At 47.1% G+C, this 17,704-nt stretch overlaps 1 protein-coding gene and 1 non-coding gene across 2 annotated transcripts in view; one reads left to right on the top strand and one right to left on the bottom strand.

The window, feature by feature from the left end:
* The window catches only part of SLC27A4 (solute carrier family 27 member 4), a 32,405-nt gene extending 15,125 nt beyond the window's left edge, over nucleotides 1-17,280 (bottom strand). Inside the window, exons 1-7 of the mRNA XM_087879527.1 lie at nucleotides 15,795-17,280; nucleotides 7,191-7,305; nucleotides 6,625-6,791; nucleotides 3,329-3,723; nucleotides 1,393-1,551; nucleotides 286-355; nucleotides 68-159 (exon numbers count right to left, since the gene is read on the bottom strand). Of these exons, the coding sequence (XP_087735653.1) occupies nucleotides 68-159; nucleotides 286-355; nucleotides 1,393-1,551; nucleotides 3,329-3,723; nucleotides 6,625-6,785 (877 nt within the window). The 5' untranslated portion in view covers nucleotides 6,786-6,791; nucleotides 7,191-7,305; nucleotides 15,795-17,280. The remainder of the gene's footprint in view (nucleotides 1-67; nucleotides 160-285; nucleotides 356-1,392; nucleotides 1,552-3,328; nucleotides 3,724-6,624; nucleotides 6,792-7,190; nucleotides 7,306-15,794) is intronic.
* Nucleotides 17,281-17,609: 329 nt separating this feature from the next.
* Nucleotides 17,610-17,704, top strand: TRNAR-UCU (transfer RNA arginine (anticodon UCU)). The gene is made up of 2 exons: nucleotides 17,610-17,646; nucleotides 17,669-17,704. It is a non-coding gene; the product is annotated as a tRNA-Arg (tRNA).

Here is a 17,704-nt window from a genome sequence, read left to right as displayed (position 1 = left end):
AAGAAGCGTCAACAGGGGATGAAAAATAAAAGTGTGAGAGCTGTGAAGTTCAGAGCTTTGGCGTTACCTGCCGCGTGGTAGAGAGGGAGGCTGTCATAAACCACGTCCTCAGGCGTCATGCGAAAGCCACCGTAAACCAGGGTCGCCATCCGGAAATACCTGCTCCGAGAAAGGAGAGCCCCGAATCAGTTTGGGTGGGTCAGCCCGTGTAGAGGGGGGCTCTTGAGGAAACGGGGATCAGATCAGATCCGAACCACGGGAATATATCTCTTTCTTTTCACTGACCTGCTGTGGACGATGATGGCTGCCTTGGGCAAACCGGTTGTTCCGGAAGTGTAAATGTAGAAGAGTTTATCTGGAAAAAAAGAACAACATGGAGACTTTCAGGGAGATTGGCAAAGGACATGGAGAACTTTGGGAGTTTGCAAAGAACATGGAGAACTTTGGGAGTTTGCAAAGAACATGGAGACTTTCAGGGAGATTGGCAAAGGACATGGAGAACTTCTGAAGTTTACAAAGAACATGGAGAACTTTGGAAGTTTGCAAAAAATATGGAGAACTTCGGGAGTTTACAAAGAACATGGAGAACTTCGGGAGTTTACAAAAATCATGGAGAACTTCGGGAGTTTACAAAAATCATGGAGAACTTCAGAAGTTTACAAAAAACATGGAGAACTTCTGAAGTTTAAAAAGAACACGGAGAACTTTGGAAGTTTGCAAAAAATATGGAGAACGTCAGGAGTTTGCAAAGAACATGGAGAACTTCTGAAGTTTACAAAGAACATGGAGAACTTCAGAAGTTTACAAAGAACATGGAGAACTTCTGAAGTTTACAAAAATCATGGAGAACTTCTGAAGTTTACAAAAATTATGGAGAACTTCGGGAGTTTACAAAAAACATGGAGAACTTCTGAAATTTAAAAAGAACATGGAGAACTTTGGAAGTTTGCAAAAAATATGGAGAACTTCGGGAGTTTACAAAGAACATGGAGAATTTCTGAAGTTTACAAAGAACATGGAGAACTTCAGGAGTTTGCAAAGAACATGGAGAACTTTAGGACATTGGCTAAAGGACAAGGAGATTTTCAGAAATCTGCATTTGGCAACCAGATCTATCTCTGGAGCGCCAACTCTCCATCATCCCAGCCAGCTCCTTTCCTTGGAAGATGTTCTCTGCAGGTTAAGCAAGATCTTGGCTCTTCATGGCTCCCACCCTTCATCCTCCTTGGGGAGGGAGGACCAGGGGAGGAGGGGATGGGACAACCACCTCTCCACCCCCTGAAATCCAGGGCCGAAGGGTGCCAGGTTAAGCCCTGGCAGGGGGACAGAAGAACCACCTCTGGGAGGTGGGCACCGAGCGAGACCATCTCTTTGTGGGTTTGGGGCACGTACCTAGGAATCCTTTCTCCGGTGGATTGGGTGGCTGGCGCTGGGCTTTCTCAACCAGAGAGTCAAGATCTTCCACCCCAGGAAGGGAGTTGGTGGCCTGCCGATCCCCGGAGCAGAAGAGACGGATGGACTTCTCCAGGGAGGACTGGATTTCCCTCAAGGCTACGAGAAGAGAATAAAGAAAAAAGAGAGAATTGCGGTCAGTTTGTCCGGTTATGTTTGGGAGTCTCGGGAAGTTTCTTCTCCTAACAACAACCCTGTGAGGTAGGCTGGGGGAAGAAAGAGCAGCTTTCCCCAACCATCCTCAGGAGCTGAGCCATTGTGGATTGCAAACAACCCTTGCACCTTCAAATTGAAGCTGTTTCTCTCTTGGCGATCTCAGTCGTCCTAGTAAAGGACACAGACTCCAGATAAAACAAATCAGAGCTTAGTGCAAGGAGCCTGAGTGGCGTAGGAGGCTAATGCCTCCTACTAAGGCAGCATTTAACATCCAGCTGCCTGCAATTACTGCGAGTTCAATTCTCACCAGGCTCAAGGTCGACTCAGCCTTCCATCCTTTCTAAGGTGGGTAAAATGAGGACCCGGTTTGTGGGGGCAATAAGCTGACTTTGTATAAAATATACAAAAGGATGAAGGCTATTGCTTAGCGCGTTGTAAGCCTCCCTGAGTCTCCGGAGAAGGGCGGCATATAAAAATAAATAAATAAATAAATAAATAAGTGCAAATCACCATCATTGGGGCTCCTTCAGGAGGCCCAGCTTAAAAAACAACCATGGCTGAATCCTTGTAAAAGATAACAGAATAATAGAGTCGGAAGGGACCTTGGAGGTCATCTAGTCCAACCCCCCACTCAAGCAGGAGACCCTACACCATTTCTGACTGATGGCAGTCTAGTCTCTTCTTGAAAGCTTCCAGGGATGAAGCTCCCACAACTTCCGAAGGCAACTTCTGTTCCATGGGTTGATTGTTCTCACTGTCAGGAAATTTCTCCTTTATTTCCAGGTTGAATCTCTCCTTGGTCAGTTTCCATCCATTATTCCTTGTCTGGCCTTTGGAGAATAGCTTGACCCCCCTCTCCTCTCTGGGGCAGCCCCTCAAATATTGGAAGATGCTATCCTGTCTCCCCTGGTCCTTCTCTTCACTAGACCAGCCATGCCCAGTTCCTGCAACCGTTCATTGTATGTTTTAGCCTCCAGTCCCTTAATCATCCTGGTTGCTCTTCTCTGCACTCTTTCTAGAGTCTCAATTATAATGTGGTGACCAAAACAGTGCACAGTAGTCTTAGTAAGTGCCCTTACTAAGGGTTTATAGAGTGGTATATAGTACTTCACATGATGTATTAATATACGTGCTAGTCGTTCCCGACTCTAGGGGGCGGTGCTCATCTCTGTTTCAAAGCCAAAGAGCCAGCGCTGTCCGAAGACGTCTCCGTGGTCATGTGGCCGGCATGACTCAACGTCAAAGGTGCACGGAACGCTGTTCCCTTCCCACCAAAGGTGGTCCCTATTTTTCTACTTGCATTTTTTTTTTTTACCTGCTTTCGAACTGCTAGGTTGGCAGAAGCTGGGACAAGTCACGGGAGCTCACTCCGTTCCGCGGCGCTAGGGATTCGAACCGCCGAACTGCTGACCTTTCGATCGACAAGCTCAGCGTCTTAGCCGCTGAGCCACCGCTTAGGCATTGGCGTTTTTGGCTGCTGCTGCACACTCTCGGCTCATATCTAATTGGTTGTCCACTAAGACTCCAAGCTCTCTCTCAGTTACTATTAAGCCTGGTTTCTCCCAATCTACATGCGTATTTTTGGTTTTTCTTGCCTAAATGTACAACTTTACTCTTCTCTACAAGAAAAGAGTCTGCCATCTCTGGTTGACCATTCAGAACCAACCCAGCCTCTGATCTCCCCTCCTTTTTCCTCTTCCCCACCCTGCGGTCATCTCACCTTCCGCCAGCTCGCTTCCAAAGATGACCGCCTTGGCGTGGGAGATTTTGACGCAGTGGACCAAGGATTCTTGCCGCACGTTGGAGTTGAGGAGAGCCACCTCCACCCCGATCTTGGCCAGTCCGAGCCAAAGGCCGACGTACTGGTTGCAGGACTCCATGAAGAGGGCGACGGCGTCCCCCGAGCGGAAGCCCTGCTCGTAGAAGAAGTTGGCCACCTGGTTAGAGTAGACATCTAGCTGGCGGAAGGTCCACGTTTCTCCTGTGCCTTGGAAGATGAGGGCCACCTTCTCCGGGTGTCTCTGCACCGTCTGCTGGAAGAGCTTGGGGATGGTGATCTGGCGTCTCACGTACCACCAGATCTTCAGGCGGGTTGACAGGACAGTTCTGGCGGTCCTACCAAGAACGGGACAAAATGCAGAAGGGTCAAGTTAAATGTCTATGGAGATTCTCAGTCATTCTTGTCCCAAAGGTGCTTTTTCAAGAGGCAACTGGACTTTCTGGTTTTCCTTGAAGAGGTTTCGCTTCTCATCTGAGAAGCTTCTTCAGTTCTTCAGAAGGCAACAGGCTTGGTTTTTCGTTGAAGAGGTTTCGCTTCTCACCTGAGAAGCTTGTCATTCCCTTCTAGCACTGATGATGCTACTTAGTTGGGTCACGAAACGTCTACAAGAAAACCACCAAGCTCGGAGAGCACCCACAGTTCTCTTCCTTCTTCTTCCTCCTTCCTCCTCCTCTTCCTCCTCCTCCTTCCCCCGAAACCTCATTCCTTTCTAGCACTGATGATGCTACTTAGTAGGGTCATAAGACGTCTGCAAGAAAACCACCAAGCCCAGAGATCACTAAGCACCCCACAGTCCTCCTCCTCCTCCTCCCCTTCCCCTGAAACCTCATTCCTTTCTAGCACTGATGATGCTACTTAGTAGGGTCATAAGACGTCTGCAAGAAAACCACAAAGCTTAGAGATCACCAAGCACCCCAAGCACATTCATTCTCCTTCCCCTCCTCCTCCTCCTCCTCCTCCTCCTCCTCCTCCTCCTCCTCCTCCTCCTCCTCCTCCCCTGCTTCGCCCCAAACCTCATTCCCGTCTTAACACTGATGATGCCACTAAATTGGATTAGGAAACACCACTTACGGAAAGAGAGATTTAAGTTAAATCCTGTCTCGAAATGAAGGAAGGGTCAAGAACTTTCAACAGGAGCTGGGCCAGAAAAGAGTCTCGTTCTGGATTGTTCGCCTTGGCCAGGGGGTGAGTCTAGACAGCCTCAAAGTAGCCCCTCCCCACCCCGCCTCCAGCATTTAGAGTTCAGTGAATACAACTTTTTATTGTCAACTTTGGACAAGGTTTTTCCCAGACGCTGGAAACTCCGCAGAGGAAATCACTCATCGTCAACCCCCCACCCCCCAAACATGCACCTCCAAACCACAGCTTAGCAAGTGTGCAGTGCAGTGCACAAATACACACAACACACGCACAAAAAACCCCCCACGCCTCCAGTTCCATGTCGAAAAGCGGGTGGAACAGCCTCGGCGGAAGAGCCGTGGCGAATGCAACTGTCGGTTGCTGATGAATTAAAAAAATAAAAAAAGTCTTGCACAACGTGTGGCCCGGCCTACACAAATTGATTGCGGCTGTCGGCTTCCCCTGGCGTCCGTCCGACAGCAGTCGGCACGCCTTTTGTGGCGCCTACCAGTTCCCAGGTTCAAATCTCTGCGGCGTTGCAAATTCTCAGCTTTTCTTCTTCTTATTTTTTTTTTTATTTTTGCCGGAAAAACTGGTCGGGCCAGAAGAATACGACTCCTTGGCATCGGCTTTAAGGGGGTTGTGGTGGAAAATAGGCACGTCCGGGAAGAAAGATGGCCAGGAGGGGGGGGGAGGCTTTAATAAGGGTCAGTGTGACACAAAATGGGTCTTCTGGGAAGATTTGGTAGCTGTCTCGAGAACGAATCACGAGCCACATTTTTAAAAAATTTTAGCCGAAAGAGATAAAGCCGTCGGCTCTTTTGGCATCAGTCCCCCCCCCGTTCAGTTTTCTGCCAAGTCTACCTTGCATTTCAGGCAAAAGGAAAAGGCTTCCGTGGGGAGCCTGCGGAACTCCCTGCCTCAGGAAATCAGAGCGGCCACCTTTTCTGACGTGCTTTGCCAACCGATTAACCGACATTCCTAATTGAGAAGGCGTTCGACGCGCAGGCAGCCCACACTGGGCTGATGATATCTGTCAGCGTTTCCTGAATCTGCCTTTTCGTGCCTTTTCAACTCTGCATTTGTATTTTTCCCTCTCCCAAACCCAAAAGTCATTTTGCAGAGGGAGAGTTAATAAATAAACACAATAACCCCTGAAAATCAGGACACCATGCCGAAGGTTATGCGGATGCGAAAATAAATAACATTTCGAGCCCATTTTCTCCTCTTTGCTCTTCTTTTCCAGCACCCAGTTGGAAAAACAAAAATAAAATGGGAAATGCAACCAAACAAGGAAAAGGAATTCTCCCAAACTTAGCAGCTTGATTTTGTTTTTCAAAGTCAAATCAAGATTATTATTATTTTGTTCCTTTGTGCCTATTTTCTAACCGCTAATACCCAAAAGTCATTTTTCCTTAAACCTGGTTATCAAACAAGCTCAGTTTTATGGCGCAGAGAGAATGCCGGCAAAGATTTGGCTTACAGGTAGTCCTTGACTTATAACAGTTCGTTTAAGGACCATTTCAAAGTTACAACGGCACCCCGAAAATGACCGTTTTTCACATTTACGACCGCTGCAGCATCACGTGATTAAAAATCCAGATGTTTGGCAACTGGCTCGTATTTATGACGGTCGCAGTGTCCCGGGGTTACGTGATTCCCCCTTTGCGACTTTCTGACGAGCGAAGTCAAGGGGGGGAAGCCAGATTCACTTAACGACCCTGGGACTAGCTGAATAACTGCAGGGATTCACGTAACAACGGTGGCGAGGGAGGTCGTAGAGCGGAGCAAAGCTCACTTAACTGCCTCCCTTAGCAACAGAAATTTTGGGGTCAATTGCGGTCGTAAATCAGGGACTACCTGTATCCAGTGATGGGATTCAGCCGGTTCGGGCTGGTTAGGGCCGGTTCGGGCGAAAATTGCTGGCTGGCCCCTCCTCTCCCAGGAGTCCCCACGTGCCCCATTTTGGCTCCCAGGTAAGGGAGGCCTACTAGGCCCAAAATGGGGCACAGAGGGTGTATGATGCCCCCCCCGGCAGCCCGTTATCGTCCCCGGGAGGCTTCAGGGAGGCCTCCTAGTATCCAAAGGGAAAGGACGGAAGAAACGGTGTGACTTACGTAGCATCTCGTTTGATGGTCTTGGCGAAAATGCGGAGGAATTTCCATCCACCGGAGCCCAAGTAGAATATGAAAAGGGCCGGCACAACTTGAACCCAAGGCAGGTCAAAAAACAGCCGGAAAATGACGGAGAATGAAAGGAGGCTCACCCAACGCTTCATATTGGCCTGAAAGAAAAAGGAAGGAAGGGGAAAAAAAAAAAAAAACAGGAGAAAAAAAATCCCATTTTAAGTCACCGGAGGTTTTCAAGAAGAAACTGGACAGCTCTTTATCCGGTTTGGGGTTGGACTAGAAGACCTCTGAGGTCCCCTTTCCAACCCTGTTATTCTATGAAGTAAGGCACCGAAGCGATGCAGATAGAATTAATCCAGCGCAAATATTTCTTTTCAGCTGGATGAATTCATCTCTCTTTGCTACATTTCTTCTTAAAATCAATTTTAATACATTGTAAGCCGCCCTGAGTCTCCGGAGAAGGGCGGCATATAAATCGAACTAATAAATAAAATAAATAAATAAATAAATTTTGAAAAAAACAAACAAACCGTATTTAATTGGATGCAACGTACTGTGAGAAAGGCAGGCTCCCGATCGTAGTTAATCCTCCGATTAGTAAAATTTTTCCTTCGCTTCTTTCTTCCCTTCGCTTTCCCCAAATAGAGAGAACTCTGTTAGGCTCATCACCTGATTTAAAAAAAAAAAAGAGAGTTTAAAAAGTCCAAAGATTTAGGTCAAAAGTCCAAAGGCATTCCAGGACACGACAGCCGCTATTACAATAATTATTATCTTTTAATTATGATGACGACTCTGGTTTTCTTTGATGAGGGGAGATGCTATGCAAGATAAGATCCCCCTTGAGTTTTTCGTTGGTTGGTCATCGCTGAAATAGTCACGTTGATCTCCAATCTTTATGCTGGTTATGACGGTAATAAAGATTGATTAGGATCGATCTTTCCAACTTTAGGAGGTTCAGAAAATAGCAGCGGTAAAACCTTTGCTCCCAAGCTGGGCTCGTTTCAATTTTCTGAAAGGTAGATACTCACATGTCTATTATTTACTTTAAAAGGTAAAGGTTCCCCTCGCAAATATGTGCCAGTCGTTCCTGACTCTAGGGGGCGGTGCTCATCTCCGTTTCAAAGCCGAAGAGCCAGCGCTGTCCGAAGACGTCTCCGTGGTCATGTGGCCGGCATGACTCAACGCCAAAGGCGCACGGAACGCTGTTCCCTTCCCACCAAAGGTGGTCCCTATTTTTCTACTTGCATTTTATTTTTACGTGCTTTCGAACTGCTAGGTTGGCAGAAGCTGGGACAAGTCACGGGAGCTCATCCGTGGGGTTCGAACTGCCGAACTGCCGAATTTTCGATCGACAAGCTCAGCGTCTTAGCCCCTGAGCCACCACGCCAAAAGAATCTTATTTTAAATAAAGCAGGCCCAGCATACAATTCTACCTTTCTTAGCTGAATATCAACACCAAATCCAGCAAAGTCAAATGTCAAAAGTCGATGTAAAAAAGATGTGGAGACTCTAGAAAGAGTGCAGAGAAGAGCAACAAAGAGGATTAAGGGGACTGGAGGCTAAAACATATGACGAACGGTTGCTAGAATTGGGTATTTCTAGTTTGATGAAAAGAAGGACCAGGGGAGACATGATAGCAGTCTTCTAATATCTCAGGGGCTGCCCCAAAGAAGAGGGAGTCAAGCTATTCTCCAAAGCACCTGAGGGCAGGACAAGAAGCAACGGGTGGAAACTCATCAAGGAGAGAAGCAACTTAGGAGGAACTTCCTGGCAGTTAGAACAATTAACCGGTGGAACAACTTGCCTCCAGAAGTTGCAAATGCTCCAACACTGGAAGTTTTTAAGATGACGTTGGATAACCATTTGTCTGAAGTAGTGTAGGGTTTCCTGCCTAAGCAGGGGGTTGGACTAGAAGACCTCCAAGGTCCCTTCTCTGTTCTTCTAAAACACTTTCTAAAAGACTTTCTAAAGTCGGAAGTTGAGACTTCAACCCAGCCGGCAAATTTTAAAATGGCAAAGACAGCAAAAAAAAAAAATTGCTATCAAATGAAAGACTTTAACTAAAACTATTACGTTAATTAAGTTAAACTAATAATAAGTCTTCATTTCAGTATATTAATAATAAAAACATTCCACTGCATTTATTGGCGGTTCATTTCACTGTAAATCACATCAAAGGCTTTCCAGTGCCTGTCTTGAAGAAATAGCGCTGCGAAAATCCAACTTTCTCTTCCTAAAGTGGAATTTTTCAAATAGTGAGTCTTCGGGGGGTGGGGGGGGTTGTGAAAAGAGCAGGGAGGTGAGGAGGTTTAATTCCAAAAGGTAAAAAAATAGAGTAGAGTAAGTAGAATAGAATAGAATAGAATAGAATAGAATAGAATAGAATAGAATAGAGAATGAAATAAAGGATAGAATAGGATAGGAGTAGAGTAGAATAAAATAAAATAAGGACTGGACTGGACTGGACTGGACTGGACTGGAAGAGAAGAAAAGAGAAGAGAAGAGAAGAGAAGAGAAGAGAAGAGAAGAGAAGAGAAGAGAAGAGAAGAGAAGAGAAATCAAAATAGAATAGAATAGAATAGAATAGAGAATGAAATAAAGAATAGGATAGGATAGGATAGGATAGGATAGGATAGGATAGGATAGGATAGGATAGGACAGGAGTAGAGTAGAGTAGAGTAGAGTAGAATAGAATAGAATAGAATAAGGACTGGACTGGACTGGATGAGAAGAGGAGAGGAGAGGAGAGGAGGAGGGAAGGGAAGGAGAGGAGAGGAGAAAAGAGGAGGAGAGGAGAAGAGAGGAGAGGAGAGGAGAGGAGAGGAGAGGAGAGGAGAGGAGAGGAGAGGAGAGGAGAAGAGAAGAGAAGAGAAGAGAAGAGAAGAGAAGAGAAGAGAAGAGAAGAGAAGAGAAGAGAAATCAAAATAGAATTAGAGTAGAGTAGAGTAGAGTAGAGTAGAGTAGAGTAGAATAGAGTAGAATAAGGACTGGACTGGACTGGATGAGAAGAGGAGAGGAGAGGAGAGGAGAGGAGAGGGGAGGGGAGGGGAGGAAAGGAGAGGAGAAGAGAAGAGAAGAGAAGAGAAATCAAAATAGAGTAGAGTAGAGTAGAGTAGAGTAGAGTAGAATAGAATAGAATAGAATAGAATAGAATAGAATAGAATAGAATAGAATAGAATAGAATAGAATAGAACAGAACAGAACAGAATAGAAATTTATTGTCACTTGAAATCAGTGGTGGGTTGCCCCCGGCTTGGACAGGTTCGCAAGAACCGGTAGTAAAACCGGTGGGAGGCTCCGCCCACTGACCCGGACGTCATCACAGGTGATCTGCGCACGTGCAGAAGAGTGCACGCGGGCGCGATGCGAAACCGGTAGTAAAGGTAAGTAGGAGCCACTCCTGCTTTAAATGTACAGTAATCAGTATACGTTCAAATGAAATTTCGTTGAAATTTCATTCAGCTCTCAAAAGACAACCATTATGCATATATAACACACACCCCCACACACACATATATATATATAAGCAGGAAAAATGCAGAGTTTAACCCGACGCTGGGGAAAATAAAAATTACACCTTCTCCCGGCTTATAACTCACATGCCTTACAGTAGGGAAGTCAAAAGTTCCTTACAGGATGAATAAGTTTTTAAGAAAAGGCAAGGCGTGCTAGAAACGAATTAAGCACCAGGATTTAAGTCACGCTGGCAAAGCTAGGAAGAGCACCGGCTAAAAATGTGTGATTAAAAAAAAAAGAAAAAATTAATTAAAAGATTTTGCCCCGGGGGGCATCTTGGGACGACGGGGAGAAGGATTTGCAACCCCCCCCAAAAAGAGATGACAGATTTCATCCTGCTGGAATCGAGAGAGAGAAAATATTTCTCCTATCGACAAAAGGACCTTTTAAATCCCCTTGGCTTCACATCTCAACCACAAAAGTTCCCGGCTAATCAATGTTACAGATAAATAAAGAAATAAAGGTTCTTTGTCCTAGGACCTGCGATGTTTGGAAAAATGTCTCCATTTGGGAAAAATGCGCCAATCCAAACTCGATGTTCTATGGAGATTCTCAGTCCTCCAGGTCATGGTTGGTTCAAAGGTGCCAACCGGATTTTGTTTCTCCTTGAAGACGTTTCGCTTCTCATCCAAGAAGCTTCTCCGGTTCTGACAGAAGAAGCTTGTTGGATGAGAACTCATCCAAGGAGGTTCTTGGATGAGAAGAAACTTCTTCAGTTCTTCAGAAGGCAACTGGACTCTTGTTTTTCCTTGAAGACATTTCGCTTCTCATCCAAGAAGCTTCTCCGGTTCTTCAGAAGGCAAGTGGACTTTGTTTTTCCTTGAAGAGGTTTCGCTTCTCATCCAAGAAGCTTCTTCAGTTCTTCAGAAGGCAAGTGGACTTTGTTCTTCCTTTCTTTTGCTTCTCGTCCAAGAAGCTTCTTCAGTCCTGACTGAAGAAGCTTCTTGGATGAGAACTGAAGAAGCTTCTTGGATGAGAAGCAAAACGTCTTCAAAGAAAATCAAAGCCCAGTTGCCTTCTGAAGAACTGAAGAAGCTTCTTGGATGAGAAGCAAAACGTCTTCAAGGAAAAACCAAAGCCCAGTTGCCCTTTGAAAAAAGCACCTTTGGGAGAACCCAAACCTGGGAGGATGGCAGTTAGAAATCATTCCCTCCCCTCTCCCAGAAAGAGGAACCTCAAGATAGTTTTCCTCATCCAAGATCTTCATTTTTCCTCTAATATTTACCCTCCCGTCTCTATGGTTCCCACCATCTCTAGTGAGTTTTGAACTCTCTTTCTCTCTCTCTCTCCCTTACCTGTTTGCCCAGGGCTGGTGTCTTAGCTTTGCTGGACCTTCCAAAACTTCCTTCTTGAAGGCCACCTCAGGATCTAATCCGTAACCACGTCCTCTGCTGCTACCTCCACGAATACGCTCGAGGATTGCGAGCAGAGCCTTCCTTCCTTTGCATATGCTAACCAGGCGTCTCATTTTTCAGCTGAAGCATCCTTTTATTTTTATTATTATTTTTTTTCCCAGGATTGCTTTTGACAACGGGGCCGTGCCCTTCTCTCCCACATTAGATGCTCAGCCTTCCCATCACGCCTTCGGTGGCGTTTCGCTCTTGGGCAACCTTACCCCCCACCCCTCCCCCCGCGGGCCTTTCCATAAAGCTCCCTACTTGGCTAAGCAGAAATTATGCCCTCAACAAGGCTTGCCAACTCTTTGATGGCACAATAACACAATAACTGGATTTGCTGCATGTTCACTGCGAGGAAGGCCGGTTCCCCCTTTTAAAATGCTTAATCAATGCATTCTATCAAGAGCCTTGATAGTACAGTGGTCTAAGCACCCTGTTATTAACACAGCTGCCTGCAATTTACTGCTGGTTTGAATCTCTCCAAGGCTCAAGGTTGACTCAGCCTTCCATCCTTTCTAAGGTAGGTAAATTGAGGACCCAGTTTGTGGGGGCAATAAGCTGACTTTGTATAAATATACAAAAGGATGAAGGCTATTGCTTAACGCATTGTAAGCCGCCCTGAGTCTCCGGAGAAGGGCGGCATATAAATCAAATTAAAAAAAAGAAGAAAAGAAAGAGAAAGAAAGAGAAAGAAGGAAGGAAGGAAGGAAAGAAAGAAAGAAAGGAAAGAAAGAAAAGCTGACTTTGTATAAATATACAAAAGTATGAAGGCTATTGCTTAACGCATTGTAAGCCGCCCTGAGTCTCCGGAGAAGGGCGGCATATAAATCAAATTTAAAAAAAGAAGAAAAGAAAGAGAAAGAAAGAGAAAGAAGGAAGGAAGGAAGGAAAGAAAGAAAGAAAGGAAAGAAAGAAAAGCTGACTTTGTATAAATATACAAAAGTATGAAGGCTATTGCTTAACGCATTGTAAACCGCCCTGAGTCTCCGGAGAAGGGCGGCATATAAATCAAATTTAAAAAAAGAAGAAAAGAAAGAGAAAGAAAGAGAAAGAAGGAAGGAAGGAAGGAAAGAAAGAAAGGAAAGAAAGAAAAGCTGACTTTGTATAAATATACAAAAGTATGAAGGCTATTGCTTAACGCATTGTAAGCCGCCCTGAGTCTCCGGAGAAGGGCGGCATATAAATCAAATTAAAAAAAAAATTCTCTTTTTTTTAAAAAATGGCAAGCAGCGTAATTGCATTTCCCTTCCTTCTCTCTCAACCCATCTTCTGGATCACCGTTTTTTTACTATCAGCTGCGTTCACACAACCTCCTAACCCCTTTAACGGAGCTAAAGTTTTTTGAATTCACACAACTGCTCGTTTTCCCCCGTATCCAACGAGACCTTAAATTCATCACACAGACAGGGTTACCCCAAAACTTTTGAAATCCACCAGGCAAAGTCAAGTTTGATCCCGATTTCCTGTTACCCCAAAACTTTTGAAATCCACCAAGCAGAGTCAAGTTTGATCCCGATTTCGGGTTACCCCAAAACTTTTGAAACCCACAAGGCAGAGTCAAGTTTGATCCCGATTTCCTGTTACCCCAAAACTTTTGAAACCCACCAGGCAGAGTCAAGTTTGATCCTGATTTCCTGTTACCCCAAAACTTTTGAAACCCACCAGGCAGAGTCAAGTTTGATCCTGATTTCCTGTTACCCCAAAACTTTTGAAACCCACCAGGCAGAGTCAAGTTTGATCCTGATTTCCTGTTACCCCAAAACTTTTGAAACCCACCAGGCAGAGTCAAGTTTGATCCTGATTTCGGGTTACCCCAAAACTTTTGAAACCCACCAGGCAGAGTCAAGTTTGATCCCGATTTCCTGTTACCCCAAAACTTTTGAAACCCACAAGGCAGAGTCAACTTTGATCCCGATTTCGGGTTACCCCAAAACTTTTGAAATCCACCAGGCAGAGTCAAGTTTGATCCCGATTTTGGGTTACCCCAAAACTTTTGAAATCCACCAGGCAGAGTCAAGTTTGATCCCGATTTCGGGTTACCCCAAAACTTTTGAAACCCACAAGACAGAGTCAAGTTTGATCCCGATTTCCTGTTACCCCAAAACTTTTGAAATCCACCAGGCAGAATCAAGTTCGATCCCGATTTCCTGTTACCCCAAAACTTTTGAAATCCACCAGGCAGAGTCAAGTTTGATCCCAATTTTGGGTTACCCCAAAACTTTTGAAATCCACCAGGCAGAGTCAAATTCGAACCGATTTCCTGTTACCCCAAAACTTTTGAAATCCATCAGGCAGAGCCAAGTTCGATCCCGATTTCCTGTTACCCCAAAACTTTTGAAACCCATCAGGCAGAGTCAAGTTTGATCCCAATTTCCTGTTACCCCAAAACTTTTGAAATCCACCAGGCAGAGTCAACTTTGATCCCGATTTCGGGTTACCCCAAAACTTTTGAAATCCACCAGGCATAGTCAAGTTCGATCCCGATTTCGGGTTACCCCAAAACTTTTGAAATCCACCAGGCAGAATCAAGTTTGATCCTGATTTCCTGTTACCCCAAAACTTTTGAAACCCACCAGGCAGAGCCAAGTTTGACCCCCGATTCAAACTGGGTCCAAACGTTTTAGCCTTGCCTGACCCTCAAAAATAATGTTGGTTTATGCATGGATTCACCAGGAAAAATCTTAGGGGATATTTCCAGAGGCTTTTTTAAAAAAAACTTATGACCGTTTTATCTCTCATCACATCGCCAAATAAGAAGGAAGAAAACCCCCAACCCAACCACCCCCCCCCTCTCTCTCTGACCTTGCAAAAGCCGAAGCAAAGTTTCAGCTTCCAACAGGCGGAAAAATCGGAAGTACGAGAGGCGGAATGGCCCAGAAAACTTGTAAAACGTGATTTGAAATATTGAAGTGTGTTGGCTAAGACCTTCCCACTCTTTGCATTGTGCCAATTATTATTATTTTTTTTAAAGAAATCATTGTTGGGGGCGGAGGAAGGGAGGAAGGGAAATGTCCATTTTAAATCGCTGGAGGTTTTAAAGAAGCTGGACAGCCGTTTATATGGGATAGGGGGCGTTTCCTGCTTGAGCAGGGGGTTAGACTAGATGCCCTCCGAGGTGCCCTTCCCAACCCTGTTATTCTCCCTTCCAAGTAAGGCACCGAAGCGATGCAGATAGGAATAAATCCTGTTTTATAACTGTAAACATTCATTACCGACCTCTCTCCCTAACTGGAAGGAGAAGATGGGCTTTGTAGTCCGGGCCGCTCCGAAGGACTGCGGAGTAAAAGCTGGCAAGGCAGAGTTTTTGGGGGTGTGGGTGAGAAGGGGCTCTATTTTGCAACCTCACCCCGCATTTTCTACTGCAGGGGCGGAGAAGAGCTTCGTCCAGCCGTCTTGATCTGCACGTTTGATGGCTTAAAAGATGATTTAAAACCCATTGGAGGTGGGGGGGGAAAGGCCGCACCCCCGCTCCCCGTTCCTCATCCTATTCGTCCCTTTTCTCCTTCCCCTTTTCCCCCGAATCTTGTTGTGGACTTGTTGGCAAAAGCTGCACACACGGCAGGGCATTAAGCACCCGCAAACCCACAAACACACTCCTTGCCTATTGCATTTGGCATACAAGCAGACCAACGCGGGGCACCAGCTCACGTACGGCGTAAGAGGTCTGGAAGAGACACCCCCCTCCTATACTCATCCCAATTTTTGGGGTGGGGGGGGCTTTACTTCCGAGTAAAGCAGGCCAAGGATTTTGCTGCAATGCTTGGAAAGGGCCGTGGGGGGGGGGTGTTTGCATTCTTCACTTGCAGCCCCCCCCCAGCTGGGTCTGGCAGACACCCCCACCCCACCCTCATTGGAGAGGGGTGGGGGGCTGATGGAGAATACAACCGCCCCCTCCCCAAGCCAGGAAGGAGAGTCTCGTTTTGGGGTGAAGAACCAGGCTGGTGGGGGGGGGGATGACCACTGGGTTATCCCCACCCCCACCCCCAATTCCTAAGAGGGGGGGTAAAGGGGGGGACCTCTTCTCTCTCTCTCCTCCCCCAACCCTACAATCTTGGCTGCTATTGGTGCATTTCATTAGAGGAGGGGAGGAGAAGATAGGAGAGGGTGGGTGGAATGGATGGGTGGGTGGGTGGGCTTGAAGGGAGGGGTGCAGCCCCCCCCCTTTTTTTGTTCCCCATGATCATATACCCCCTTCAGCAGGGACACCCCCCCTCCTTCCTTGAGCCCTGCCCCATCATCACTCACCTGCAACCAGGCTCGGGCGTTCCCCGCATCCCTTTGGAAGCCAAGGGGCTGCGGTCCAGCCCCTGCGCGGCAAGCAGCCTCCAAGCTCAGGATCGGGCGCTGCTTCTTCTTCCTCCTCCTCCTCCTCCTCCTCCTCCTCCAGGAGCAGCAGCTGCTGGCAAAGCCCAAATCTGCTGAGCCACCGGCGTCTCTTGCCTTCCCGTCCCGGCTTGCACCTGCCTGGCCCAGCCTTCCCCATGCGAAGGGCAAGGAAGGGAGGCGGCGGCGGAGGCGTAATTGCGAAGCAGCCGCCGGAGAAGGGATGCTCGCTGGAAAAGCCGCGCCGGGCTCTCTCGGCGCTTTGGCGGAGCTCAGAGGACCCTCCAGGGGGCGCTCTCGCACTCGCCTTCTCCCGCAAGGGGCGGCGGGAGTTGTAGTCCTTCCCCGCTTTCCCAGCCCCCCCCCGACACCCTGGTGGGAAAAGGAGGGGGGATGGGGGAGGGGGGATCGGATCGCTCCGTTTCTTCTCTCTCTCTCCTTTCTTTCTCTTTCCTCTCTCTCTCTTTTTCTTTCTTTCTTTCTTTCTTTCTCTCTCTTTCCTCTCTCCCTCTTTTTCTTTCTTTCTCTTTCTTTCTTTCTTTCTTTTTCTTTCTTTCTTTTCTTGCCTTCTTCCTTCCTTCCTTCTTTCTCTCGCTCGCTCTCTTTCTCCCTCTCTTTCCTTGCTCTCTCCCTCTCTTTCCTCTCTCTCCCCCTATTCTCTCTCTCTCCTTTCTTTCTTTCTTTCCTTCTTTCCTTCCTTCTTTCTTTCTCTCGTTCGCTGTCTTTCTCCCTCTCTCTTTCCTTGCTCTCTCTCCCCCTCCTCTTTCTTTCTTTCTTTCTCCCCCTAATCTCTTTCCCCCTATTCTCTCTCTCCTTCTTTCTCTCTCTCTCTCTCTCCTATTCTCTCTCCTTCTTTCTTTCTTTCTCTCTCTCTCTCCCCTAATCTCTTTCCCTCTATTCTCTCTCTCTCCTTCTTTCTCTCTCTCTCTCCCCCTCCTCTTTCTTTTTTCTCTCCCCCATTCTCTCTCTCTCCCCTCTTTCTTTCTCTCTCTCTTTCTCTCTCCTCTTTCTTTCTCTCTCTCTCCCCCTATTCTCTTTCCCCCTATTCTCTCTCTCTCTCCTTCTTTCTCTCTCTCTCTCCCCCTCCTCTTTCTTTTTTTCTCTCCCCCATTCTCTCTCTCTCTCCCCTCTTTCTTTCTCTCTCTTTCTCTCTCCTTTCTTTCTTTCTTTCTCTCTCTCTCTCCCTCTCCTTTCTTTTCTTTCTTTTTCTTTCTCTCTCTCTCCCCCTATTCTCTCTCTCCTTTCTTTCTCTCTCTCTCTCTCTCTCCCTATTCTCTCTCTCCCCTTCCTTCCTTCCTTTCTCTCTCTCTCTCTCTCTCTCTCTCTTTCTTTCTTTCTTTCTTTCTCTCTCTCTCTCTCTCTCTGTCTCCCTCTGCGAATTGTTCCGGAGTTGGCGGGGCGCTGCAGAATCGCCCGGGAGAAGGAGGGGGAAGAGAAGCCCCCTCCCCAAAGACCCCCGCCCAGGGCTTGGCCCCCGTGCAACGCCCAATGCACACACACTACCCGGCCAAGTGGCACGCGAAAAAGCAGCGGAGGGGAGGGGGCCACGCCTTTGGGGTCGGGGGAGACCCTCCCTCTGCAAAAGAGGAGGGGGGCGCGGGCGGGGGACGCCCCCCCCCCACCCCTGCGAGGCCAATGCAAAGCAAGGGCCGGATGGGGAACGGGGTGGAAAGCCGCTCCGCCGGGGCTTATGGGCCGGAGCAGAGGGCGGGCAGGCTGCGCTGCGAGAGCGCGTAGGGCTCTGTGGCGCAATGGATAGCGCATTGGACTTCTAGATCAATGGCTGGGACGGAGTCATTCAAAGGTTGTGGGTTCGAGTCCCACCAGAGTCG

Source organism: Pantherophis guttatus, chromosome 16 (genome assembly GCF_059756535.1).
Source record: "Pantherophis guttatus breed Tessera chromosome 16, ASM5975653v1, whole genome shotgun sequence".
NCBI classification, from domain to species: domain Eukaryota; kingdom Metazoa; phylum Chordata; class Lepidosauria; order Squamata; family Colubridae; genus Pantherophis; species Pantherophis guttatus.
Note: the sequence above shows the minus strand (reverse complement) of the source record. Positions and strands in the feature narration are given on the sequence as shown.